The sequence below is a fragment of the Scyliorhinus torazame genome, chromosome 5 (assembly GCF_047496885.1).
Source record: "Scyliorhinus torazame isolate Kashiwa2021f chromosome 5, sScyTor2.1, whole genome shotgun sequence".
Taxonomy (NCBI): Eukaryota; Metazoa; Chordata; class Chondrichthyes; order Carcharhiniformes; family Scyliorhinidae; genus Scyliorhinus; species Scyliorhinus torazame.
The window spans coordinates 67,940,889-67,968,579 of NC_092711.1; the positions used below are offsets into that span (position 1 = coordinate 67,940,889).

General features: G+C 46.2%; 2 protein-coding genes across 11 annotated transcripts in view; one reads left to right on the forward strand and one right to left on the reverse strand.

Annotated features, from left to right (window-relative positions):
* The first annotated feature begins 1,533 nt into the window (after positions 1-1,533).
* The window catches only part of LOC140418234 (uncharacterized), a 33,096-nt gene continuing 6,938 nt past the window's right edge, over positions 1,534-27,691 (forward strand). The window contains exons 1-3 of one of the 6 annotated variants that reach the window (XR_011944874.1): positions 11,672-11,826; positions 16,340-16,448; positions 23,722-25,901. The gene's annotated coding sequence lies outside the window, so the exon portion shown is untranslated. Of the gene's footprint in view, positions 1,953-11,667; positions 11,827-16,339; positions 16,449-23,721; positions 25,902-26,422; positions 26,508-27,691 lie in introns of those variants that run through there. The other 5 variants (XM_072501676.1, XR_011944873.1, XR_011944872.1 and 2 more) reach the window with 5 other exon arrangements.
* Positions 4,214-27,397, reverse strand: LOC140418231 (uncharacterized). Of its 5 annotated transcripts, XM_072501666.1 has the most exons (4): positions 26,600-27,397; positions 21,086-21,208; positions 17,641-18,126; positions 4,214-7,759 (listed from the first exon to the last, which is right to left on the reverse strand). In XM_072501666.1, the coding sequence occupies exons 1-4, from the start codon at positions 26,689-26,691 to the stop codon at positions 6,757-6,759; spliced, it is 1,704 nt and encodes a 567-aa protein (XP_072357767.1). In that variant the 5' UTR covers positions 26,692-27,397; the 3' UTR covers positions 4,214-6,756. The 5 variants fall into 5 exon arrangements, with proteins under 5 accessions (XP_072357767.1, XP_072357765.1, XP_072357766.1 ...); XM_072501664.1 differs by lacking the exons at positions 17,641-18,126; positions 21,086-21,208 and having other exon boundaries at positions 4,214-8,236; positions 26,600-26,667; XM_072501665.1 differs by lacking the exons at positions 17,641-18,126; positions 26,600-27,397 and having other exon boundaries at positions 4,214-8,236; positions 21,086-21,153.

A 27,691-nucleotide genomic window follows, 5' to 3' on the forward strand; every position in this document is an offset into this window, starting at 1 on the left:
AGAAATATGGGTTGCCCCAAGGGAATGCATTCCGGTATATGCAACTGAGGGCTTTTGCGAGGCAGCAGGTGAGGGAATTCCCGCAGCTCCCGACGCATGAGGTGCAGGACAGAGTAATCTCAAAGACATGGGTGGGGGACGGTAAGGTGTCAGATATATATAGGGAAATGAGGGACGAGGGGGAGATTATGGTAGATGAGCTGAAAGGGAAATGGGAAGAAGAGCTGGGGGAGGAGATTGAGGAGGGGCTGTGGGCTGATGCCCTAAGTAGGGTAAACTCATCGTCCTCGTGTGCCAGGCTAAGCCTGATTCAATTTAAGGTGTTACACAGGGCGCATATGACTGGAGCATGGCTCAGTAAATTTTTTGGGGTAGAGGATAGGTGTGCGAGATGCTCGAGAAGCCCAGCGAATCACACCCACATGTTCTGGTCATGTCCGGCACTACAGGGGTTCAGGGTGGGGGTGACAAAGGTGCTTTCGAAAGTAGTGGGGGTCCAGGTCGAACCAAGCTGGGGGTTGGCTATATTTGGGGTTGCACAAGAGCCGGGAGTGCAGGAGGCAAGAGAGGCTGATGTTTTGGCCTTTGCGTCCCTAGTAGCCCGGCGCAGGATACTGTTGATGTGGAAGGAAGCCAAGCCCCCGGGGGTGGAGACCTGGATAAATGACATGGCAGGGTTTATAAAGCTGGAACGGATTAAGTTCGTCCTAAGGGGATCGGCTCAAGGGTTCACCAGGCGGTGGCAACCGTTCGTCGAATACCTCACAGAAAGATAGAGGGAATGGAAAAGAAGGCGGCAGCAGCAGCAGCCCAGGGGGGTGGGGGAGGAACCAAAAGGAGTCTCAGGGTTATTAATATATATGTATAATATGTATAGGTCGTTACTATAAATAATTGTATATTGGATTGTTAAACCATATTTTTGGAGAGTGTTTATCTGAGACAAGGCAGTTGCCATTTAGTTTTAGTTTTCGTTTTTGTTATATATTATTTATTCTTTGTTTATAAAACAGGTCATTGTTATTTATACTGTTATATTATTGTGTAAAGGATACACAATGTACTGTGATGGTTGACCAAAAATTTTCAATAAAATATTCTTAAAAAAAAAAAGGGATTCAGTCGGCCATCCCACCTGCTGATACACCAGCGGGTTCACACTGGGGAGAAACCATTCACCTGCTCCGCGTGTGGAAAAGGATTTACTGATTCATCCTGCCTCCTGTCACACCAACGAACTCACACGGAGGAGACCATTCAGCTGCACATACTGTGGAAAGAGGTTCAGGAGTTCATCACACCAACGTGTTCATACCGGAGAGAGGCCGTTCTCCTGTCCTGAGTGTGGGAAGGGATTCACAAAGTCATCTAACCAGCTGACACACCAGCGAATTCACACTGGAGAGAGACCATTCACCTGCTCCGAGTGTGGGAAGAGTTTCATTAATTCGTCCAACCTTTTGGCGCACCAACGAATTCACAAGTGTTTGCAGAGATTGGATTCTTCTCTTAATCACATCCAGCACTGAAACATGCCCATTCTGACAGTTCATGTTTGTTTCTGCTGTTTTGATGCTCCCAGTAACTGGGCTGGTTGTGTTCCTGGGGCTGCAGTTCCGCTGTCTGACCTTCCCTATAATTCAGGAACATTCATCAGAAATGAGTTTAGATGAACTTTTACTTCATTTGTAAAATTGATCTTTGATACATTTGTACTCCAATATCTGGAAGATTATACTGATGACCATCTCCAATTAGAAAGTGCTGATTGATCATTGCTGACAATTCTTACTGGTTTGTACATTACACACAGCGACACCTCCATTATCCAGCAGGAAGAAGGAGAATAGGAACTGGTGGAGAATCGAGAGTCTCCAAATGTTACCCCTGCCGCCTGGTACAGAAACCCCCGAGGACAGGAATGGAGACACGTTCAATTCAAGTACTGGACTGTAAGAAATCACCATCTAATAATCTTATAAAATTTTCAGAACGTTATTGAATATTATTGAAATAGCTCTCTCTCTCTCTCACTCTCCAGAAGAGCTTGTCATTTGAGGAGTGGTTGAGGACTCTGGCTGTGTACTCATTGAAGTTTAGAAGGATGAAGCGGGCTCCTATTGAAACTTACAGGATACTGAGAGGCCGCGGTAGAGTGGAGGGGGAGAGGATGTTTCCTCTAGTAGGAAAACCTAGAACCCGAGGGCACAGCCTCAGACTGAAGGGATGATCCTTAGAGATGAGGAAGACTTCCTTCAGCCAGAGGGTGGTGAATCTGTGGAACTCTTTGTCACAAAAGGCTGTGGAGGCCAAATCCCTTAGTCTCTTTAAGACAGAGATTGCTAGTTTCATGGTTAATAAGGGGATCAGGGGTTATGGGGAGAAGGCAGGAGAATGGGGCAGACTCGACAGGCCAAATGGCCTAATTCTGCTCCGATGTCTTATGGTCTTATGAAGACAGATTCCATAGTAGCTTGCTGGCCGACAAACACAGGATAGGTCTGTATTCTAAGGACATGTCTCTCGCACAGGCCCTGAAAAAGTCATTTCTAACCTGAATACAATTGGATCTCATGACTCATAGTAAACCAACTATCTGTGGTTTGACTGTAAAGAATCAAACTGGCTTTCGCAAGGAAAAATACCACTTTGCCAGGAAGATGAGCTTCAGCCCAACACCAACACATTGGCTTCTGCCAGTTAAAAATTCAGAGGAGACGGCCGCCACCAGCTACAGAGACCAGCTCTCACTCTGCAGCATCTGTCCGTCTGTCCTCTGGGACTGGTAAACCATTCTCACTCCCTGAGCTTCAACTCTCTTTCTGAAAGGGCTCCAGCCATGAGTCTGTAGCATGTTGAGCATTTATAACATTATGACGATGCCCTGGAATGAGTTGCTTCACCATTCCCACAAAGGCAGCCATCAGCAATTAATATTAGTCTACTCTAACTCCCCCACCACCGTCATCTACGATCCTCACCCTGACCCCATGAAGGGTGAGCTCCAGGTTTTCCCAGGCTTTGCAGCAGAGTGTGAACCAGTCACCTCTGATGATCCTGAGCTCCAGGTTTTCCCAAGCTTTGCAGCAGAGTGTGAACCAGTCACCGCTGATGATCCTGAGCTCCAGGTTTTCCCAGGCTTTGCAGCAGAGTGTGGACCAATCACCTCTGATGATCCTGAGTTCCAGGTTTTCCCAGGCTTTGCAGCAGAGTGTGGACCAATCACCTCTGATGATCCTGAGGTCCAAGTTTTACCAGGCTTTGCAGCAGAGTGTGGACCAGTCACCTCTGATGATCCTGAGGTCCCGGCAGTTCTCGAGTCTGTGCCGGGTGTATTCACAATCCATAAACATGGTTATGGAGACATGTCCAAACTCAAAGATATAAGCGGACCGACACAGTGTCCCATGAAACAGTACCCTCTCCCTGCTGAGAGTACGACAGACACTCAAAACACCGTCCGGTCATTGTTAAAGAATGGTGTTGTACATAAACAGCAAAAATTCAAAAATAAATTGGTTTGAGGAAGAAGTTTGGAAACAATTGTTATTTAATCTAAAATGTTGCCAGCTTCTGTACTAATAAAAATTAAACAGTAAAATTACAACTGAGAAAAGGATTATGTTTGATTCCCAAAGGATAAGCTTTGTCCGGCAGAAATCCTGTTTGAATTTGGAATCATTTTGAAATGATAAAACATCAGGAGCTTTTACAATGGGTTAAAGTGAAAAATAAACAAACAAAATATATTAATGCCTGGAATCAATGGGAATGTTGGATCTCTGATCTCAAGGTTTTCTGAGCATATTGTTGTGGACAGGAATGTTTATCCAGAGCTCATCAATGAGAGAGGATGCTAATTAATGAGATGTCTCAGATTGAGAAGAAGTGAGGGAGGATAGGGGAAGAGACAGGAAATCACAGCAGCAAATGAACGTAATTCAATGTAACATCTCAATCCGGTATTAATGTACGTTCTAGTGAAAGGAAAGTGTGAATGAGATGAATAAATTGACAGCATTCTTTTGAAGAAGTTTGTATCTTTGTCAATGATCATTTTTAAAAGGAAACTACATTTGTTATATTACAATCCCAGACCAGACCCCAGCAGTCGCTAGTGTACTGGACCAAAACCCCAATATTTTAGTTTATTTTGTAAGGCTGTGCAAAAAGAATACTTTGCACCAGGAGTGATTGCACAAAGAAATAGGAATTTGGTGTTTTAAAACAAAACTTTATTATTAACACAACATTAAACACTTTAACATCACACCCGAAAATAGCTTCCAATGACCCCGTAAACAACATTACTCAACACAATAAATACCCTTAATTACTATCTCTATTCCCAAGTAAATAACAAGAAAGGAAAACCCTACAGCTCTCAATCCACCCCACATCCCAATGGCACAGAGTAATATTAGTTTTCCAGAACAGATTTGACTCCTGTTAGAACCCCTGCAGACTCTCTTATATAATCCCCACAGTACAGAAAGAGGCCATTCAGCCCAATGAGTCTGCACCAACCCTCTGAAAGAGCACCCTACCTAGCCACACTTGCCCGCCCTATCCCTGTAACCCCACCTGGCCTGAACATCTCTGGACACCAAGGGACAATTTTTGCGTGGCCATTCCACTGAACCTGCATATCTTTGGACTGTGGGAGGAAACTGTAGCACCCGGTGGAAGCCCACACAGACACGGGGAGAAAGTGAAAACTCCACACGGACAGTCACCCAAGGTCAGAATTGAACCCGGGTCCCTGGCGCTGTGAGACAGCTGTGCTAGCCACCTTGTCAGCCTGGCTGGATGTCTTCTGGCAGGAATTCATCAAAAAGCTGTTTCAAATGGTTTGTTTTCCCTTGTCCTCATACAATTCTGCTCTGCATTAAATACTATTACTCTCCTTTAACTATCTTACAGTGAGAGCAAAATACCTTTCTTGTGGTCCAAATGGTAGCCAGATCCGACCTGAACTCAAAATGCTTTCGCAAAATGTCTGAATACCGTAGCTCCACCCAGCAATGACATCATATCCCAAGCTAAAAACAAATTAACTCCCCAAGCTGAAAACACATTAACTCCCCAGGGATTCCCCCTCGTCAAACAGCATTGCATTACCCCAGGCTGAAAACACATTAACTCCCCAGGGCTTCTCCCGAGTCAAACAACATTGCATTACCCCAGACTGAAAACACATTCCACTGGTTAATTTCACCTCCGGCTCCTAAAACTTTCTGGTCTTGCAAAACAAGATTCTTTTTATAAACATGACTACAGCAGTCAGACACACTGTAACCCTAGCTGTTAACCCTTAAATTGCCAAATACTGAAAATCTAATATATCTAAAATCCTGCATTTGTTACAGTGAGCCTGGCCACTGCCCAAGAGACTGGGACCATTCAGAGGGAGATAGAATATAGGAATTAGGAGCAGAGGCAGGCAATTCAGCACTTTGAGCCTGCTCCACCATTCAGTCAATCATGGCTGATTTCTTCCTGGTTTCAAATCCACCTGTCGACATGTTCCTCATATCCCTCTAACCGTTAAGATAAACAAAGATCTCGAGACAGACACCACCTTGAACTTTTGAGAAGATCACCTGAAAGTCTATGAATGGGTTGTAATCATAGGGAACGTGTGCATGATAATGGGATACCAGTGTGAGTGGACAGATTTCTTTATTAGGCGTGGATTAACTAACATGCGGATGTGCATAGTGAGTCTGGGCTGAAGAACAGGTCTCAAGACTTGCTCAGCGAATTGGACACTAGAACATCTCTAATGGTTCCTTCTCTTCCCCAGTGATGAGAAACAATATCTCCAAGCACCCCGTCAAGCACCTTCCCTGTAATCGAGGTCACACTGATGAACCTATCATTCCCTGGCTCTGATTTGGAAAACGGGAACGACGTGAGCTATATTCCAATCTCGGAACAATCCCTGACTCTATTGAGCTTTTGACGATATGGGCAACGCTCACAGAGTCAGACAAGGGAGAACTAGAGAGAGTTTTAACCTGTGGGCTAGTGGAAGGGAGGAAAGCAGCAGAGGCAGCTGATCAGATTGTCAGTAAGAGTGAGACAAAGATGCTCCATGAGCTCCTCACACTTGTTGTTGGAGGTCAGGGTGGAGGAGACTGGGGAGAGGGAGAGACCTTTAAGGAATGACCGTAGTGTGCATTCAACACAAGTCCAATTTATTTCACATTTATATAGAATATTAACTCGGCTGAAGTTTGTTAACACAGAACATACAGTGCAGAAGGAGGCCATTCGGCCCATTGAGTCTGCACCGACCCACTTAAACCCTCACTTCCACCCTATCCCTGTCACCCAATAATCCCTCCTAACCTTTTTTGGTCACTGAGGGCAATTTATCATGGCCAATCTACCTAACCTGTACTTCTTTGGGCTGTGGGAGGAAACCGGAGCATCTGGAGGAAACCCATGCAGACATTGGGAGAAAGTGCAAACTCCACACAGTGACCCAGCAGGGAATCTAACCTGGGACCCAGGTGCTGTGAAGCCACAGTGCTAATCACTTGTGCTACTGTGCTTCCATCAGCAGATATTACCGTGCTGCCATCAGCAGATATTACCGTGCTAACATCAGCAGATATTACCGTGCTGCCATCAGCAGATATTACCGTGCTGCCATCAGCAGATATTACCGTGCTAACATCAGCAGAAACAGAGCACAATGAACATGGTTCATTTCTGGATGTAACTGACAGCAAAATCCAATTACTGTCGTCATTTGTGAATTCGCTGGTGTGCCCGCAGGTTGGATGAATGACTGAATCCCTTCCCACAATCGGAGCAGGTGAACGGTCTCTCTCCCGTGTGAGTGCGCTGGTGTACGGTGAGATGAGCTGATTCTCTGAACCTAGTCCCACAGTGAGAGCACCTGAACGGTCTCTCGTCAGTGTGAACACGGTGATGGGACATCAGATTGGTGGAACTTCTGAAGCACTTCCCACAGTCTGAGCATTTAAAAGGTCTTTCCTCAGTGTGCGCATGTTGATGGCGTATCAGTTCACTGGAACTTTTGTAGCATTTCTCACAGTCCTGGCATTTAAAAGGTTTCTCCTCACTGTGAGTGCGCTGGTGTGCAGTGAGGGTAGACGATGTCTTGAACCTATTCCCACAGTGAGGGCAACTGAATGGTCTCTCGTCAGTGTGAACACGTTGATGGCGCATCAGTTCCGCAGAACTTTTGTAGCATTTCCCACAGTCTGGACATTTAAATGGTCTCTCAGTGGTGTGAGCTTGCTGGTGTCTCAGCAGGATGGATGACTGATTGAATCCCTTCCCACACTGGGTGCAGATGAAAGGTCTCTCATTAGTGTGAACTCGCTGGTGTCTCAGCACACTAGAAGAGTGAGAGAACCACTTCCCACAGTGGGAGCAGGTGAATGGCCTCTCCCCAGTGTGAGTGCGCTGGTGTACAGCAAGGTCACTCGATTGCCTGAACGCTGTCCCACAGTGAGAACACTTGAACGGTCTCTCATCAGTGTGAGTGCGCTGATGTTTGGTGAGGGCGAAAGATGTCTTGAACCCACTCTCACAGTGAGAGCACCTGAACGGTCTCTCGTCAGTGTGGACACGTTGATGGGACATCAGTTCCCCAGAACTTTTATAGCACTTGCCGCAATCTGGACATTTAAAGGGTCTGTCGTCGGTGTGAACCCGCTGGTGTGCCAGCAGGTTAGATGACCTTGAGAATCCCTTCCCACACTCTGAGCAGGTGAATGGCTTCTTCCCAGAGTAAACTCGCTGGTGTCTCAGCAGGTTGGATGAGTGAGGGATTCTGTTCCCAGACTCAGAGCAGGTGAATGGCCTCTCCGCAGTGTGAACTCGCTGGTGTCTCAGCATGTTGGATGACTGAGTGAATCCTTTCCCACAGTCGGAGCAGGTGAATGGTTTCTTCCCCGTGTGAATGTGGCAATGCTTTTCAAGATGAGAGGGAGATTGGAATCCCTTCCTACACACTCCACATTTCCACAGTTTCTTCCCAGTGTGACTGCGCTTGTGTATCAACAGGTCAGATGATTGTCTGAATCCTCGTCCACACACGGAACACGTGTACAGTTCTTCTCCACTGGGAATGATTCCTTTATCTCCCATGTTCAAAATCCAATAATATTCCGGTCCCTATAAAATGGGCAACTGTCTAACCCTGATGTGATGTTTGGGTTCAGTTTCCCAACTGCAAATCTCCTCTTCTAATATCCTGTGGAATTGATATAAAACAGAAAAAGGGAGTGAGAGAACCCACAAAAACACAAGGGCAGGTTGTAAAATTGAGCTGAATGAATCTGGTCATTTGTGGGGCTGACACTGGGAAAAAGTGACCATGAAAACTGGATTATCATAAAAAACCCAACTGGTTCACTAATGTCTTTCAGGGAAGAAAATCTGCCACACAGTTTTGGCCCACACAGGATTCTGGCCAATATGTGGGAGAAGAGGACAAGAGAGAGAAGGGGCAGTGTGTAAGAACCAATGGGCAAAAGAGAGGGATTTTATTTAGCTCTTGAGAGAATTTTGACAAACCCTCAATCTAACCACCCAGAGGATCAGGGTATCAGGTGTATGTGGAAACCATCACCTCTAGTTTTTCTCCAACTCACACACCATCCTGATTCTGTGATATCCAGTACTGGATGAGCAGACATTTCCTCCAAATAAATATTGGGAAGTCCAAAGCCATTGTCATCAGACCCATCTACAAAGTCCATACCCTCACCAATGACTCCATTTCGCTCCCTGGTAACTGAGTCTGAACCAGACTGTTCAGTCATGGCAAAATATTTCAACCCAAACTGAGCTACCAGCCACATATCTACATTATCACTATTTTCATCTCCGTAACATCGCTCAACTCTATCTGAATCTCAGCTCATTTGCTGCTGAGATTGTCACCCATTCTTCTGATACCTCGGGACTGAACTCTCCTCATGACTCATAGTCGTCTCCCACTACGGCTGTCAGTCAAGCAGAGAAATTCACAATATTTCCTCTGGCTGTCTGGTCCAGGATGACTGCTCATACTCCCTGTTGCACATTTCCCGTAGTCATCAGCAGTCTCTCGATTTGAGGATGATGTCTACTCAGGGTCTGTGTTTTTGCCATGGGTCTTCATGTGACTGCACAGACCTGCATTTTTTTGGACACATGGGACAGGACATCCGAAGAGGGAGTGGGAGTCACAGAGCAGGATTTGCTTCATGCTAAATTGACCCTTAGTACCCAAAGGTAACGTGGGCCTTGGTAGAGTGGTCTTTCAGATAGTCGGTGCAGACTCGATGGGCCGAATAGCCTCCTTCTGCACTGTAGGGACTCTATGATGTGATTACAATGATCTCACTTTCGCGCGATATGATTACCTCCCCATTCATTGAAAACATTGCCCCGTACAAAGATGGTGACTGCACATGCGTCCTCCTGCAGATTGCCCCGATTAAAGATGGCGGTCTTTAAAACGGGCAGGTGAGGACCAGCTCGGTTCAAATGGGAGACTGGGAAGACTTTTTCCGAAGTTTCTGCTTGCACAACATGTATACAAAAATACTCCACACACCTGGCAGATCAATCGGTGACTGCTTTCCGCAATTTTCTGTTTACCGGTCGCGGACCGAAGAAAAAACCGTCAACATTACCACATCACCATAACCAGAACTGCACCTGCGTCACTCACAGCCCGGCTCCGCCCCCTCATTCAATCCGATTGGTTGGAGGACCAGCCTCTCCCGCTCGGTCCTCCAGACCCGCCCCCTCTTTCTATTGGCCCAAAGCTTTATCAACCACACCCCTGGCATTGTAATGTGGAGCATGCGCAGTGAGGCGCATGTCCAGGGACAGACTCTTCTTTGTCTCATCTTCAGGCGGATAAGCGGAGGCAGCGTTAGGGGCAGTGGGTGGGAGGGGAGGCTTCACAAACACCCAGTGGAGGCCTCAACACCCCCATTAACAAACTGGCGGCACCGCCTCAACACCCAACACAACGGCAGCTGCCGCTTTCTCCCGGTGCCAGGCCCCAGTGGACAAATGTGGCTTCAGGAAGGAAATGCAGCAATGGATTTGTTCAGGAGAAATTATCTTTAACTCACTTTACTGATCCTGGAGCAGGAGGAGAGAATGGGGGCAATTTCTATCCTGCACTCACACTGATGTAACGTAGATGGTCGAATTTAAATTCAGCGAATAATCTGAAATTCAAAACTCCATTCCGTATTAATGACCTTGAAACCATTGTGGTGAGTTTGTGGGAAAGGGGAAACTGTGGGACTGGGATTTGCAGCTTTGGGAAATGAGAGAAACAATTACTCCCCAGGGACGAGAATTATCTGTTCTGAATTTCTGACATGTGTAAACTGATTTTACAGGGTTACAAGGAATGGATTGACAGACTGGAAGCTCAAATCAATCATCACATCAAGATCTGACAATCACTCAATTGATCAGGATCTGAATGTCATCAACTTTTGAATGTGGAAGGATAAATGTTTGTTCTGTCTGTGGGAAAATATTTCAACCATCAGTGTGACTGGAAAAGCACAAAGACACACACACCCGAGTGAGAGTGTTCCAGTGAACTGACTGTGGAAAGAGCTTTAACCAGTTACTCAGCCTGAAAAACATCACACCCTGACAGTGAGGATAAACTGTACACGTGTCCTGTGTGGAAGAAGCTTCAACTGATCGTCCAAAATGGAGAGACACGAGGACGCCAGCACCATTGAGAAACTGGAAATGTGGGGTTTGTGGGAAGGGATTCAGTTACCCTTCTGAACTGGAAACTCATCACCGCAGTCACACTGGGGAGAGACCATTCACCTGTTCCGAGTGTGGAAAGGGATTCACTCGACTAACACATCTAACTGCACACCAACTTGTTCACTCTGACATGAGACCTTTCAAATGTTCCGATTGTGAGAAGAGCTTTAAAAACAAATTTAATCTTCTGACACACCAGCGAGTTCACACTGGGGAGAGGCCGTTCACTTGCTCCGAGTGTGGGAAGGAATTTGCTCAGTTATCCAGCCTTCTGATACACCAGAGAATGCACACTGGAGAGAAACCATTCACCTGTCCTGAGTGTGGGGTGACATTCGCTCAGTTATGCAAACTGTTGGATCATTAGCGGGTTCACACTGGGGAGAGACCATTCACCTGCTGTGTGTGTGGCAAGGGATTCGCTCAGTCATCCACCCTGCTGAGATTTCACTTTCTCAACACTGACACTTTAGATCAAATCCCAATTGTTCTCTTCTCTTGTAGCTGGTGTGTGGAGAAGATCATGTTCACTGTAGATCTGTCAGCACAGAAATTGCACTGTGCGTCTGGATACACTCAGTCTGCACGTCGATGAATCTTTTAAACATGACTTTAGTGAAGGTCTTCTCAGCATTGTTAAGGAGTGAGATGGCCCTGCAGATGTTGCAGTCTCCACTGTCACTGCTGTTTTTGAAAATGTGATGATTTTTGCGTCACACATTTTCTATGAAATGGATTCTACCTCCCAAGGGACGGCTGTGGTAAGGAAGGTGTGATATTCTATGGAACTTTCTGTGTGTGAGCAGTTCAGCTGGAATTCCAACTTTGCCGGGTGCCTTTCTGCTTGCTCCGTAACTAAGGGCCTTTTCCAGCTCAAGTGATGAGGGTTCCTTGTCCAACTCAACCAGGACAGGAAGCTGCAAGAGAGTCAAACAGAGACTGGGAGGTGTCCGTCTCACAGGAGTACAGCTCACAGTCATGTTCAACCCAACGGGACATCTGTTTACTTCTGGCAGTGAGAACTTCACCATCTGCTGATTTCAGGTGGGCAACCTTGGTGAAAGCAGAAACAAGTGATGTCTTGATCCCATCAAACACAGTAGATTTCAGAGGCAATTCACATTTTGTGATGTAGACTGATCCAGCGATTATTTCACACATTCTCCCTGTCTTTTACAGAACTAACTTGGCTACTTTCACGAGATGGTGTTCTAGCTCAGGCATTTTCGTGACCCGCGGGTGGGGGAGTCACGGAGCCGTCCGTCGCGGCACTCCCGATTGTGCAAATTTGTGGGCAACAGCCGCAGCAGCCGGCTTTCAACAATGCCAGCTGCGAGCGGCCTTCAGAAAGGCCACGACCATATAAAAAAAGAGACCACACTGCCCATGCGTCACTGCCCATGCGTCCCCGCTCATCGGTACGCAAGCGGAGAAGTTTGCTCACGCGCACCGATAAGCAGGCACACATATGCAGTGCGCCTGCATTTTTAAAAATATGGTCACGGCCTTTTTGAAGGCCGCTCACAGCCAACATTGTTAAAAGCCGGCTGCTGCGGCTTTTGCCCATGCATTTGTGCAATCGGAGTCACAGAAGATTTAAAAAAAAAAATTCTATGTAATCTTCCTGCCTGAAGGGAGGTAGAGAGCAGGTCACGCCCCCCGAATGCCGACCTCATGTGCTTTGGGCCCGGTTGAGAGTCCTCCATTTTGTCAGCAGCAAACAGGGTAAGAGAAAATGGTGGGTCGCGAAGGTCGGCCGGCGTGGGTCCCTAAGGTTGGCCGGTTGGTAAAAATGGGTCCCTGGAAAAAAAGTTTGAAAAACACTGTTCTGGCTGTTAGGTTTAAGTTGTACATCAGGTCAGCGTTACTTTTTGCTTCAATGACAGGTCATCTCTGTTAAGTGGCTCTCAAACCAGTCTGTATTGAAAGTCAGAGAGATCTAGGTGTACAGGTCCACAGGACACTGAAAGGGGCAACACGGGTGGAGAAGGTAGTCAAGAAGGCATACGGCATGCTTGCCTTCATTGGCCGGGGCATTGAGTATAAAAATTGGCAAGTCATGTTGCAGCTGTATAGAACCTTAGTTAGGCCACACTTGGGAGTATAGTGTTCAATTCTGGTCACCACACTACCAGAAGGATGTGGAGACTTTAGAGAGGGTGCAGAAGAGATTTACCAGAATGTTGCCTGGTATGGAGGGCGTTAGCTATGAGGAGCGGTTGAATAAACTTGGTTTGTTCTCACTGGAACGACGGGGGTTGAGGGGCGACCTGATAGAGGTTTACAAAATTATGAGGGGCACAGACAGAGTGGATAGTCAGAGGCTTTTCCCCAGGGTAGAGGGGTCAATTACTAGGGGGCATAGGTTTAAGGTGCGAGGAGCAAGGTTTAGAGTAGATGTACGAGGCAAGTTTTTTTACACAGAGGGTAGGGGATGCCTGGAACTCGCTACCGGAGGAGGTGGTGGAAGCAGCGACGATAGTGACATTTAAGGGCATCTTGACAAATACATGAATAGGATGGGAATAGAGGGATACGGACCCAGGAAGTGTAGAAGATTGTAGTTTAGTCGGGCAGCATGGTCGGCACAGGCTTGGAGGGCCAAAGGGCCTGTTCCTGTGCTGTACTTTTCTTTGTTCTTTGTTCCACCATTACCAAATGTTGCTGCTGCTGTGTCAGAAATGATTCAACTCCGTGACTTCCAAACTTCATCAATAACAATGTTGCTGTTCAGTGATTATGTACATTTCTACAGTGCCTGTAAAATATTTAACTGTTTTGTTTTGTTTCCTTCACAATTTAATTTCCTAATGGACATAACACTGAAGAAGTCAGTAAGAATTGTCAGGAAAGATTAACCTGCTGATTGGAGATGTTGATCAGTGGAACCGTTCAGACACGGATTTGCATCAAAGATCAATTTAGGATTGAAGTACAAGTTCATAATTTTACTGTAAAAGGTGCTCCTGTTGAGAGTTCTTGAATTAAGGAGAAAAATCACAGGCGCTGCTTTTAAAAAGGGGCATTTTTAAAATCAGTGACATCTCCAGAATATTAAACTGCAGCCAGTTGAAGAGATTGTTAACATCAGCAGAATCAAACCAGATATTGTCAGACTATCAATCCTGGATGTGATGAGCAGCAGCAAAACAGCAGATTCCAGTCCCTGCACTCACTTGTGAACTCGCTGGTGTCTCAGCAGGCGTTGGGACTGAGTGAATCTCCTCTCACACACAGAACAGATGGCCTTTCCCCAGTGTGAATGCGTCAATGGATTTCCAGCCGGGATGAAGAACTGAATCCTTTACCCCAGTCCTCACATTTCCACGGTTTCTCCATGGCGCCTGTTTCCTCGTATCTCTCCAGTTTGGACAATCAGTTGAAGCTTTGTACACACACACAGCACGAGTACGCTTCTTTCCCTTTGCAAATCGTGCGATGATTTTAACAGGCGGTTTAACTGTTTAAAGCTCTTTGTACAGTCAGTGTACTGGAACACTCACTCCAGTGTGTGTCTTGATGCTTTTCCAGTCACAGATGTTATAAATGGTGTCGCACTGACAGAACACACAAACATGTCTCCTTCGGAATTCAATTTCTGATATTGAGGCCGTGGTGACTCAGTGACTTTGTCAGACCATGCAGTTCGAGCTTCCTGTTTGTAAATCCACCAAATCTATTACCCTGGAAAAGGAGTTTACAAAACTTTGGAGAAATATTGAACATATAATTCTATTTTCCATGAAAGATATTTTCTTCATTTGTACCTGTAAAGCAGTAAATCCTAATCCCATGCACTCTCTCACCTCCCTTGCTGGATGCAAATCCCAGTGATTAACAGTCCCATATTTTACTGAATGTATTTGTGTCCACTGTCCCAGGCTGCATGCTGCCTGGATGTTGTCTGTCATATAAATTGGACCTTTCTCAATGCACAGACCCATGTTCCTTACTGTTTCTGTGTTCCAACAGCTCTGGCAGACACTTACCCCAGGCGGCCTGGTCCCAGCTCTGGCAGAACGCCAGCCTTTCAGTGCAGGCTGTGCCATAATTTTCACCATGAGAGTTGGTCAGCCCGGCAAACCCTGCACACCACCTTCACAATTCTTTTCCTTACAGCTCACCCCCTCCCTCCCCTCTGGCTGGGTTCAGTTCTCAAACCCCTCTGTGCAAAGTGAGAATAAAATCATTTTTCCTCCTGGTCACTGGGACCCTGAAGCCCCGCCCACTCTATGTCCCTTTACCAAGATGGCTGCACTTGAAGCCACCAATCCCCCGGACCTGGAAATCCAGGGGCGGCAGGTTCTTATTGGAGGTTTGGGGCCTCCAGCGGGTGTTTGTGAATCCTACCTGCCCACCTGCAAGGGTTCCCTTCCTTGCCAGAGATCAGAGTCCTCATTGATTTGAGTGCAAAGTGTAAGCTCTTATTTCTTGCCCCCCTTCCTCCATCCTCTGATGTGAACCATCCTCCAGTGTCTAAAGCAGGATGGTGCCCGTTAACCTGGGCCTGTTCCCGGGAGGGAGGGAGAAGCCCCGCAGCTGCAAACCAGGGAGCTGACAATGATTGTGAAGAGTATGCGGATCCACAAAGTGTTTCCAAATCCTCCCACCCACCGCCTGACGCTGACTCCGCTTCTCCGGGACAAACAAGTGGCGAAATCCATGTCCAGCAGCCGCACTGCGCGTGCTCCGGATCACAATGCCCGGGGGTGATTGAGGGCGACTCCAGACCAATAGAACAGGGGGCGGGACTGGAGGACCGAGCGCGAGCGGCTGATCCTCCAGCCAATCAGAGTGAATGTGGGGCGGGGCTGATCTGGATCTCCCTCATTGGCTGAGACTCTGCATCTTTTGAGTTCTTCCCATTGGCCACGTGGGCGCGGGTTCCAAAATCTCATTTCCTGCCTGAGATGTGTTGACCAATGGGAAGGATTGGAGGACCGGATGGACTCTGGTCCTCCAGCCAATCACACTGCGGGCTTTGTGTGAATGAAGTTTGAGTTTCACATAGACTTAAACTGACTTGCTGGCAGCATTTTGTGCTTGGGACCCGGGTTCAATTCAATGTGGAGTTTGCACATTCTCCCTGTGTCTGCGTGGGTTCCCTCCGTTGTGTTCCAGTTTTCACCCACCATCCAAAGATGTACAGGTTAGGTGGATTGGCTATGCTAAATTGCCCCTTAGTGTCCAAAAAAAGGTTGGGTGGAGTTACTGGGATAGGGTGGAGGCATGGACTTAAGTAGGGTGCTCTTTCCGAGGGTGGTGCAGGCTTGATGGGCCGAATTGCATCCTTCTGCACTGTAAATTCCATGATTGTGTTGGACTTTCGCTCTCTGTCTGATCCGATGGGTCTGTCTGGGGGTATTTCCCTGGTACAGTCTATGTGTTTGGGTATTTTAGGGAACAGGTAGAACTTCCTTGTTTGTACCTGTTGTTTTTGGTTAATGTTTCTGGAGTCTTTGAGTTCTTCCGGTCCATCTCCAATTCTACTTCCTGTCTCAGGTATATGGGTCTATGTCGCTTGGTGTTGTGATTTGTATTCTCTGTCTGTCTCCAGCAGGTATTGTTGTCTCTCGATAATGACTGTGCTGCTACCCTTGTCTTCTGGTCTTATGAACATATCCGTGTTGGATCCAAGCTCCCGGATTGTCTGCCTTTCTCTCCGGGTAAGATTCTGTTTGTCTCTTGTATTTCACTGTGACAGGGCACAGACCTGATTGAAGTGATTCAAACATGGGAATTCTGGGAAAGATGGACAAGGATTTGGGAGATGACAAAATGTTGAAAGGTTTGAAGAAGAGAGGGAGGTTGAAGTTGGGGCAGTAATTTGTAAGGATGGCAGGGTCAAGGGTTTGTTTTATTGAGGGGGTGATGATGGCAGATTTGAAGGACAGAGGGACAGTACCTGAAGAGTGAGAAATGTTGACAACATCCATGGACACAGGGTAGTTGGCTGATCAGTAGCTCAGTGGGAATAGGGTCGATGGAGCAGGAGCTGGGTCTCATGGACAAGATGAGCTCTGAGAGGGCATGAGAGGAGATGAGAGAGAAACTAGAGAAAGATGTGGGTTCAGGGCTCGGGAAAGGATGAAATTTAGAGACAGTTTGGTCCGGTGGGCTCGTGGAAGGGAGGGAAGCAGCAGAGGCAGCTGATCGGATTTACTCAATCTCAGTCACAAAGAAGCTCCAAAAGCTCCTCACACTTCTTGTTGGAGGAGAGGATGGAAGAGACGGGGGAGAGCGAGAGTACTTCAAAAGGAATAACTTGTGTCAGAGATACTAAAAAGTTTCAACACTGCGTATTTAACGCAAATCTAATTTATTTGACTTTTAGCCAGAATATTAGCCCCTGTAAATGGGCTGGAGTTTGTTATCAGGAGAAAGAGACCCAAATGAACATGGTTCAGTCCTGAATGTGAGGAACAGCAAAATCCAATCACTGTGGTTACTTGTGGCCTTGTTGGTGTCTCTGCAGGTGGGATGAAGTGGTGAATCCGTTCACACACTCGGAGCAGGTGAATGGCCTCTCCCGTGTGAATTCGCTGGTGACTCAGCAGGTTGGATAATTGAGTGAATCTCTTCCCACAATCAGAGCAGGTGAACGGCCTCTCCCCAGTGTGAATTCGCTGATGTACAGTGAGGTGAGAGGATTGTCTGAACCCAGTCCCGCAGTGAGAGCACCTGAACGGTCTTTCATCAGTGTGAACTGGGTGGTGTCTCTGCAAGTCAGATGACTGAGTGAATCTCTTCCCACACTTGGAGCAGGCGAATGGTCTCTCCCCAGCGTGAATTCGCTGATGTACAGTGAGGTGAGATGATTGTCTGAACCGAGTCCCGCAGTGAGAGCACCTAAACAGTCTCTCATCAGTGTGAATACGTTGATGGCGCATCAGTTCTCCAGAACTTTTATAGCACTTCCCGCAGTCTGGACATTGAAATGGTCTCTCATCAGTGTGAACTCGCTGGTGACTCAGCAAGTGGCCTGAAATAGTAAATCCCTTCCCACACTCGGAGCAGGTGAATGGTCTCTCCCCAGTGTGACTGCATCGATGAGTTTCCAGCTTGGATGGGGAAATTAATTCTTTCCCACAGTCCCCACATTTCCACGGTTTCTCCTCAGTGTAACTGCATTTGTGTCTTGTGAGGCCTGATGATTGACTGAATCCTCGTCCACACACACAACACATGTACGGTTTCTCCCAACTGTGAACGATGCTTTTTCCTTCCATGTTCAAAGTACGATGATATTCAGGATATGATAAAGTGAGGACTCTGTCAGATCCTGATGTGATGCTTGGTTTGTGTTTCTGGACTTTAAGCCTCCCCTTCGAACACCCTGTGAAACTGATTTAAAACAGAAAATAGGGAGTGAGAGAGAACTCACAAAAACACACAGTCAGGTTGTGAAATTGAGCTGAATGAATCTGGTCATTTGTGGGGCCGGCACTGGGAAAAAGTGACCATAAAAACCGCTGGATTGTTATAAAATCCCAACTGGCCCCTTTGGGAGGAGAGAGAAAGAGGTGAAGAGGGATTTTGTATATCTACAAGACATATTAAGAGAGTAATTGGCAAAGCAAATTCGGTCTTGAGCTTCATGAACAGTAATATTGATACCAAAACTATGCTTCCGGTGGCACAGTGATTAGCACTACTGCCTCACAGCTCCAGGGACCCGGGTTCAATTACGGCCTTGGTGATGGTCTGTGTGGAGTTTGCACTTTCTCCCAGTGTCTGCGTGGGTTTCCACCCAGTGCTCAGGTTTCCTCCAACAGTCTAAAGAAGGACAACTTCAGTGGATTGGCCTTGATAAATTGCCCCTTAGTGTCCAGGGATGTACAGGTTAGGTGGGGCTACCGGGTTACAGGGAGAGGGTAGGTGTGTGGGCCTAGGCAGGGTGTCCTTTCGATTGGATTGGATTTGTTTGTCACGTGTACCGAGGTACAGTGAAAAGTATTTTTCTGCGAGCAGCTCAACAGATCATTAGGTACATGGGAAGAAAAGGGAATAAAAGAAAATACATAATAGGGCAACACAACATATACAATGTAACTACATAAGCACTGGCATCGGATGAAGCATACAGGGTGTAGTGTTAATGATGTCAGTCCATAAGAGGGTCATTTAGGAGTCGGGTGACAGTGGGGAAGAAGCTGTTTTTGAGTCTGTTCGCTCGTGTTCTCAGACTTCTGTATCTCCTGCTCGATGGAAGAAGTTGGAAGAGTGAGTAAGCCGGGTGGGAGGGGTCTTTGATTATGCTGCCCGCTTTCCCCAGGCAGCGGGAGGTGTAGATGGAGTCAATGGATGGGAGGCAGGTTTGTGTGATGGACTGGGTGGTGTTCACGACTCTCTGAAGTTTCTTGCGGTCCTGGGCCGAGCAGTTGCCATACCAGGTTGTGATGCAGCCAGATAGGATGCTTTCTATGGTGCATCTGTAAAAGTTGGTAAGGGTTAATGTGGACATGCCGAATTTCCTTAGTTTCCTGAGGAAATATAGGCGCTGTTGTGCTTTCTTGGTGGTCGTCGACGTGGAAGTGGTAGCACGACCTTTCAGAGAATAGGTGCAGACTTGATGGGCTGAATGGCCTCCTTCTGCTCTGCAGGAATTCTATGGTTCTAATTCTATTCTATGAATCTTTATAAAGCTCTGGTCACCACTCTTCAGGAAGAATGTGAAGGTTCTTGGAGAAGGTGCAGAGGAGATTTCCCAGAATGGTTCCAGCAAAGGAGGTTGAGGGAAGATTTGATTCAGGGACACAGGATTATGCCGGGTTTCCATCGGGTGGACAAAGAAACTCTATTTCCATTCACTGATCGTACAAGCAGTCGGGACACAGATTTAAAGGTTTGGGTAAAGCCTGGATTGAATTATAGAAGATCCTGAGGGGTCTTGACAGGGTGGATGTGGAGAAGAGTTTTCCTCTTGTGGGAGAATCTAGAACGAGGGCATCACTGTTGCAAAATAAGGAGTCACCCATTTAAGATGGAGATGAGGATTTTTATTCTCGAGAGTTGGAAAACTTTGGAACGCCTGCAGGAAAAGACAGTGGAAGCAGAGTCCTTGAATATTTTTGAGGCAGAGCTGGATAGATTCTTGATGAGCAAGGGGGTGAAAGGTCATCAGGCGTAGGCAGGAATGTGGAGTTGAGGTTAGAATGAGATGAGCCGCAATTGTATTGAATGCTGAGCAGGTTCGAGGGGCCGAGTGGCCTGTTCCTAGTTTGTATGTAAAAGGTACAGGAGATAGAACATAGAAAAATACAGCACAGAACAGGTCCTTCGGCCCACGATGTTGTGCCGAACCTTTGTCCTAGATTAATCATAGATTATCATAGAATTTACAGTGCAGAAGGAGGCCATTCGGCCCAGAGTCTGCACCAGCTCTTGGAAAGAGCACCCTACCCAAGGTCAACACCTCCACCCAACACAAAGGGCAATTTTGGACACTAAGGGCAATTTATCATGGCCAATCCACCTAACCTGCACATCTTTGGACTGTGGGAGGAAACCGGAGCACCCGGAGGAAACCCACGCAGACACGGGGAGGATGTGCAGACTCCGCACAGACAGTGACCCAAGCCGGAATCGAACCTGGGACCCTGGAGCTGTGAAGCAATTGTGCTATCCACAATGCTACCGTGCTGCCCTTAAGAACAAATAAATCTACACTATATCATTTTACCGTAATCCATGTACCTATCCAACAGCTGCTTGAAGGTCCCTAATGTTTCCGACTCAACTACTTCCACAGGCAGTGCATTCCATGCCCCCACTACTCTCTGGGTAAAGAACCTACCTCTGACATTCCCCCCTATATCTTCCACCATTCACCTCAAATTTATGTCCCCTTGTAATGGTTTGTTCCACCCGGGGAAAAAGTCTCTGACTGTCTCCTCTATCTGTTCCCCTGATCATCTTATAAACCTCTATCAAGTCGTCCCTCAACCTTCTCCGTTCTAATGAGAAAAGGCCTAGCACCCTCAACCTTTCCTCGTAAGATCTACTCTCCATTCCAGGCAACATCCTGGTAAATCTCCTTTGCACCTTTTCCAAAGCTTCCACATCCTTCCTAAAATGAGGCGACCAGAACTGTACACAGTACTCCAAATGTGGCCTTACCAAAGTTTTGCACAGCTGCATCATCACCTCACGGCTCTTAAATTCAATCCCTCTGTTAATGAACGCGAGCACACCATAGGCCTTCTTCACAGCTCCAGGTTTGGTCTAACCAGGGTTTGTGAATCTCGGGGCTTTTCCAGTCACACAGACCTGAAATCTTCCCTCACAGACAGAACAGACAAACCTTTTATCTTCGACACCCAGATGCTGCTGAAATTTAGTTTCCAATGAACTGAGTGACTCGGTCAGATCGCGATGTGACATTTGGTTTGCGTTTCCCGTCTGTTCAACCTCCACTTCCAGTATCCTGTAAATTTACAGAAACCTCACTGTCAGTTGAGGAGGCCAAATCACTGTCCTTATTTTTTTTAATTTTAAAATAAATTCAGAGTACCCAATTCAATTTTTCCAATTAAGGTGCAATTTAGCATGGCCAATCCACCTACCCTGCACATCTTTGGGTTGTGGGGGCGAAACCCACACAAACATGGGGAGAACCCCACACGGACAGTGACCTCGAGCCGGGATTGAACCTGGGACCATGGCGCCGTGAGGCAGCAACGCTAACCACTACTCCACCGTGCTCCTCAAATCACTGTGTTTTTAAGACCGAGATAGATAGGTTCTTGATTAATAACATGATCCGGTGTATGGGGAGAAGACATATCAGCCATGATTGAATAGTAAAACAGACTCGATGGGCCGAATGGCCTAATTCTGCTCCTATGTCTTTATGGTCTTACAAGTCAAAGGCTGGTTGAAGTCCATGTAAACTACATCTATACTCGTCACCTGCTCACAAAATTCAATCAAATTTGTTAGGCATGACCTCCCTCTAACAAAGCCATGCTGGCTATTTCTGATCAAATCTTGCCTGGAGAGGCAAGTAGATTCTCTCCTTCAGAATTCTCTCCAATATTTTCCCTGCCACTGATGTGAGACTCACTGGTCTGCAGTTCCCTGGCTTATCTCTACAGCCTTTCTTAAACAGTAGGAGCACATTAGCTGATCTCCATTCCTCTGGCAATTCCCCCGTAGCCAGAGAGGAATTAAAAATTTGGGTCAGAGCCCCTGCAATATCCTCCCTCGCCTCCCACAGCAGTCTAGGGCACAACTCATCCGGTCCAGTTTTAAACCTGCCAGCACCTCCAATACCATGTCACTCCCTATGTCAATTTGCTCAGGATCTTCAGTCTCTCTGCCCGAGTTCCATATCTACCTCCTCATTCTCTTGGGTGAATGTAGAAGCCAGGTATTTCTAATACAACTAGTATAGGTAAAAGATATCTGTTTTAGCATAAATATTTAGCCCCAGTTTTAAATACCCATTTAAAAATGAGAATTTCAGCACTCATAACCTCAGGTCATCTCAAAACATACAGCTTCAATAGATACATGAAACAGCATAATTCCATCATAGATTAAAACAGCACAGTTGCAAGACAGTTTGACATTATGCTTGTGCTGCTGTCAAGGACAAGGGCTGAATTCCATGGCAACGAGGTGACAAGAGGCCAGTAACTAAAGCTCTATTGTTCTCTTTTCAGGCCATTAGTGATTACAGCGTGAACCACATTCCATAGCTTATAAGGCCGAAACATTTTAATAGACAAAACATTGAATCAAATATCACATTCCATAACATACAGACATGAAACAATTAAAAGCTAATGTTGCACATTGAAGATGGACGGCTTGCCGTCAAATCAAATGTGTTTGAGTCTAACCCAAACCAATTAGGATTATGTTGGGGTGTGATTAGATGACTTTGGACAGATATGAAAGGGTATAACTGAAAGATTTCCCCCCCGCCATGTTTAGTCTGTCAGTCTGTTAGTCGGTCTGTGTCAGTCTGTCTGTCTGTCAGTCTGTCTGTTTAGCCAGCCTGTCTGTTTAGTCAGCCTGTCTGTTTAGTCAGCCTGTCTGTTTCGTCAGCCTGTCTGTTTCGTCAGTCTGTCTGTTTCGTCAGTCTGTCTGTTTCGTCAGTCTGTCTGTTTCGTCAGTCTGTCTGTTTCGTCAGTCTGTCTGTTTCGTCAGTCTGTCTGTTTCGTCAGTCTGTCTGTTTCGTCAGTCTGTCTGTTTCGTCAGTCTGTCTGTTTCGTCAGTCTGTCTGTTTCGTCAGTCTGTCTGTTTCGTCAGTCTGTCTGTTTCGTCAGTCTGTCTGTTTCGTCAGTCTGTCTGTTTCGTCAGTCTGTCTGTTTCGTCAGTCTGTCTGTTTCGTCAGTCTGTCTGTTTCGTCAGTCTGTCTGTTTCGTCAGTCTGTCTTTGTAGTGATGTAGTGTTTTTGACTTTGAGTTTGAGTTTAGCTGAAGATTAGCTCTCTCTCTCTCTTCATATTTCATTTTCAGACTTTGACCTTTTAAAAGTTACTTTCGAGCTGTCTGCCTAAGCAAAAGGATAATGTCTGTAATTCTCTGAAAGCTTCAAATTGTCTACGAATTGCCTTTTTAATGACTTTCAAATTGTAATCAATAGAAGAAAAATAAAATAATTCCTTTTGGCACCTTAGACGTTTTAACTGCAAATTTCTGCTGAGTTCCAGTAATCGCAAAGTGCTACTGGTAACCGAATAGCAGAAATAATATAAATTCCTTCAACTTTACAGAGTCAAATAATAGTAGGAATCTAACAACTTGGCGCAGTCCAATAATATTAAAAGATTCCTTCAGTGAAGACAGATGTAAAGTGTTCATTCAACACCCGACCAATATCCTCTGGCTCCAATCACAGATTTCCCCCTTGATCTCAAATGGAAACACTATTCTTGATCTGATGAATGATCATGCTGACCTGAAACATTAACTCTGTTTCTCTCCACAGATGCTGTTCGAAATCCTGCAGATTTCCAGCATTTGCATTCTTGTTTAAAATCACAGCAGTCCAGGTGGTGTCTAACCCGGATTTTATATATCTCAGTGCTTCTCCAGTCACACAGATTCCGGAAATCTTTACCAACAAACAGGCCAGAAGAAATAGGAACAGGAGTCACTCATCCTGCCCTTTGAGCTGCTCCACCATTTAGTGAGATCACAGCTGGGCAGCACAGTAGCACAATGGTTAGCACTGTGGCTTCACAGCGCCAGCGTCTCAGGCTCCATTCCCTGCTGCGTCACTGTCTGTGCAGAGTCTGCACGTTCTCCCCATGTCTGCGTGGGTTTTCTCTGGGTGCTCCGGTTTCCTCCCACAGTCCAAAGCCTTGCAGTTTAGGTGGATTGGCCATTCTAAATTGCCCTTAGTGTCCAAAAAGGTTAGGAGGGGTTATTGGGCTAGGGGGATAGGGTGGAAGTGAGGGCTTAAGTGGGTCAGTGCAGACGCGATGGGCCGAATGGCCTCCTTCTGCTCTGTATGTTCTATGATCTAACACTCACTAAGTCCACTTTCCTACCTTATCTGTGTTACCCTTAATTCCCCTACTGATTAAAAACATATCAATCTCAGCCTTGCAACTGATCAAGGACTCGGCCTCCACATTTCCTGGGGTAAAATAAATTCTTTCCTCATTTGGCAGTCCCTCCATACCCAGAAGCATCCCAGTAAGCCTCCTCTGTACTGCCTCCAATGATAACATATCTTTTGTTAAATAACAGGAGCAAGACTGTACACAATGTTCTAAATGTGGCCTCACTGGTAGCTTGTAGTTACAGCAACACCTCTTCACTTTTATACTTCAGCCCCCTTGAAATAAAACATGCAGAACTAGGCTCAAACTATGGCCTCTCCTTCTAGAATGTCCAACAAGGCAAAACATCCGCTCTACGTCTGCCCCATCAATCCCCTTTAGCATCTTATGTACCTCAGTTACATCTCCTCTCATTCTTCTAAACACCAGTGAGTACTGGCCTAAACTGCTCAAATCTCTCTCCACTTGACCGCCTCTGAACCGCCACAAATACATTTATGTCATTGTCCAAGGGACCAAAACTGTAGTATTCCAGATGTGGTCTCACCAACGCGCGACACAGTTACAACAGCACTGCCCTACTTTATACTCTATTCCATGACTGGGGCTGTTTCGCACAGGGCTAAATCGCTGGCTTTGAAAGCAGACCAAGGCAGGCCAGCAGCACGGTTCAATTCCCGGAACAGCCTCCCCGAACAGGCGCTGGAATGTGGCGACTCGGGACTTTTTACAGTAACTTCATTTGAAGCCTACTTGTGACAATAAGCGATTTTCATTTCATTAGCAATCAAAGCCAAAATTCCATTTGCCTTCCTTATTACCTGCTGCACCTGCAGACTGTCTGTGGTTCGTGCACAAGGGCACCCAGATCCCGCTGTACAAAAGCATTATGAAGTTTCTCTCCATTTAGATAAGAAGTTGCCTTTTTATTCCTCTGACCAAAATGAATAACCTCCCACTTATGCACGTTAAATTCCATCTGCCACATTTTGGCCCACTCACCTAATCATTTGTATATTTCTTATTTCCTCATTGCAACTTGCTTTCCCACCCATTTCAGTGTTAGCTGCAAATTTGGCTCTCGTACATTCGATCTGTCCCATAGTCATTAACTTGGATTGTAAATAGTTGGGGCCTGAGGACCGAACCCTGTGGCACACCACTAGTTACAGCCTGCCAACCAGAAAAAGACAGATCAGCATAATCCAAGTCCCCTCACACCTGCTATTCTCTCTTCCAACCTCTTCCATCGCGCAGAAGATATAAAAGTCTGAGAACACGCACGAACAGATTCAAAAACAGCTTCTTCCATGTTGTTACCAGACTCCTGAACCACCCAGTTATGGACTGAACTGATCTCTCCACATATCTTCTGTACTGAAGATGTAGTACTACCCTCCAGATGCTTCATCCAATGTCTATGCATTTACATTGTGTATTTATCGTTATGTCCTATGTCTTTCATGTATGGAACTGTACACAGAACAATTCTTTTCACTATACCGGAGTACGTGTCAATAAATCTAATATGATATAATGCCCTTTCTGCTGTCTGTTGTTTAGCCAATCCTCAATCCAAACTAATATATTACCTCTCAACACCGTGGGATCTTACCTTGTTTATTATCTTTTATATGACATCTTATCAAATGTATTCTGGAAGTCCAAATACATCTACAGGACCTCCATTATCCACTTGGCTTGTTACATCTTCCAAGAACTCACAACAAATTTGTCAAACACGATTTACCCTTCACAAAACCACTGATGGATTGCGGTTTGACTTTCCAAATGTCCAGTTACTACTTCCTCAATAATGGATTCCAACAGTTTCCCAACAACAGGCTTTAAACTAACTAGTTTCCTACTTTCTGCCGTTTTGAACAAGAGGGGTTACATTAGACTTTTCCTCTAATGCAGTGACATTGTCACTGGGTCAGTGTCTCCCCCCTGGTCTCTGTGAGGTTGTTTGTGGAGAGAAGCCGGAAGCGGCGGATACTGAGAGTGGAGAATGTTCATTGTTTCACATTCAGCTCTGGGGCCCCACCAGGCCAATGGGAGGAGAGGGGGCGGGACCGAGCAGGAGCGGCTGGTCCTCCAACCAATCGGAGCGAATGAGGAGGCGGGACTGGTCTGAGTGAAGCATGCGCAGTGTCATTAATGGCGACGTGAAGAAGGTTCTTTCTCGGATTCGCAATCAGTAAAGGTGGGAATGGCGGGACGGAGGGATCAGCCGGGTCGTTAGACACGGTTCGAAAACATGTTATAGAAACAGGAAACCAGAAAAAAAAAACCTACCGGTACCCGGTGACCTGAGCGGTGGCTGCAGCTTTGTCACAGACAGAACCAAGCGGCCGCCATCTTGTTTGCGTATTCCCAGAAATCCGCATGCGCACAAGCCTTTTTAATTGGTTACTCGCAGCAGTCAAATGATAAAAGGCCAGTAATGGTAGAGAGGTTAAAATATGGAATGCTATAGTGGCTGGAATTAAATGAGTGCAGAGATCTCAAAGGGGTGTGGAGGAGATTACAGAGATCAGGATGACCACAACTAGAGGAAAAGAAGAATGGGAAATTTCAACTTTCGGTGCTTCTTAAAAGGAATCGTTTGTAGATCAGTGAGCACAGGGGATGGATAAACAAGACTTGTTGTGAGTAAGCACATGGGTAGCAGAGTTTTGGATGGGATGGAGGGGTTGTTGGAGGCCGGCTGGGAGTGTGTTAGAATAATTTGGCCGAGAGATACCAAAGGAATGAATGATAATTTCTGCAGCAGATAAGAATACACTAAGGCGGAGTCAGGCTGTGTTACTGAGGTGGAAATAGGTGATCTTGGTGGTGATGTGGATATGTGTTTGGAACCTCATCAGGTGTCACATATTTCACCAGCGTTGTGAACAGACTGCTTCAGCCGTACACATTTGACAGGGATGGAGTTGGTGGCAAGGGAGTGGAGTTTGTCGAGGGGATGAAGAGAATGGGTTTAGTCTTCTCAATATTTAAATAGTGGAAATTTCTGCTCCTCCAGTACTGGATGTCAGACAAGTTCGGATGGTGTGTGTCTTGGAGTGAAACTTGCAGGTGATGGTTTTCTCATACATCTGCTGTCCTGGTCCATCCAGGTGGTGCAGGTTAAGGGTTTAGGAGATTTTGTCAAATTGTGATTCAGTCGTTGGTTGAGAAAATGTCTCTCCATTGCTCCTGTCACTCCCACTCCCTTCTCTCTCTCTCTCTCTCATCATTTCTGTCTCTCCCTCTCTGTCTCTCCACCACGACTCACTCTCTTTTTCTCTCCCTTTCTGTCTTTCTTGTCACATGGAATTCCCTCGCCCAGAGGATTGTGGATGATCCACCATTGAATATATTTAAGGTTAAGATGGTGAGATTTTT

Bases quoted from the DNA above. Each gene is read 5' to 3' on its own strand.
- LOC140418231 (XM_072501666.1), bottom strand. From the start codon at position 26,691: ATGCGGATTTCTGGGAATACGCAAACAAGATGGCGGCCGCTTGGTTCT. The intron at 21,209-26,599 runs GTAGGTTTTTTT...GTAAATTTACAG, and splicing joins GCTCAGGTCACCGGGTACCG to GATACTGGAAGTGGAGGTTG. The intron at 18,127-21,085 runs GTTTGTCTGTTC...GTTTTAAATCAG, and splicing joins CTGGGTGTCGAAGATAAAAG to TTTCACAGGGTGTTCGAAGG.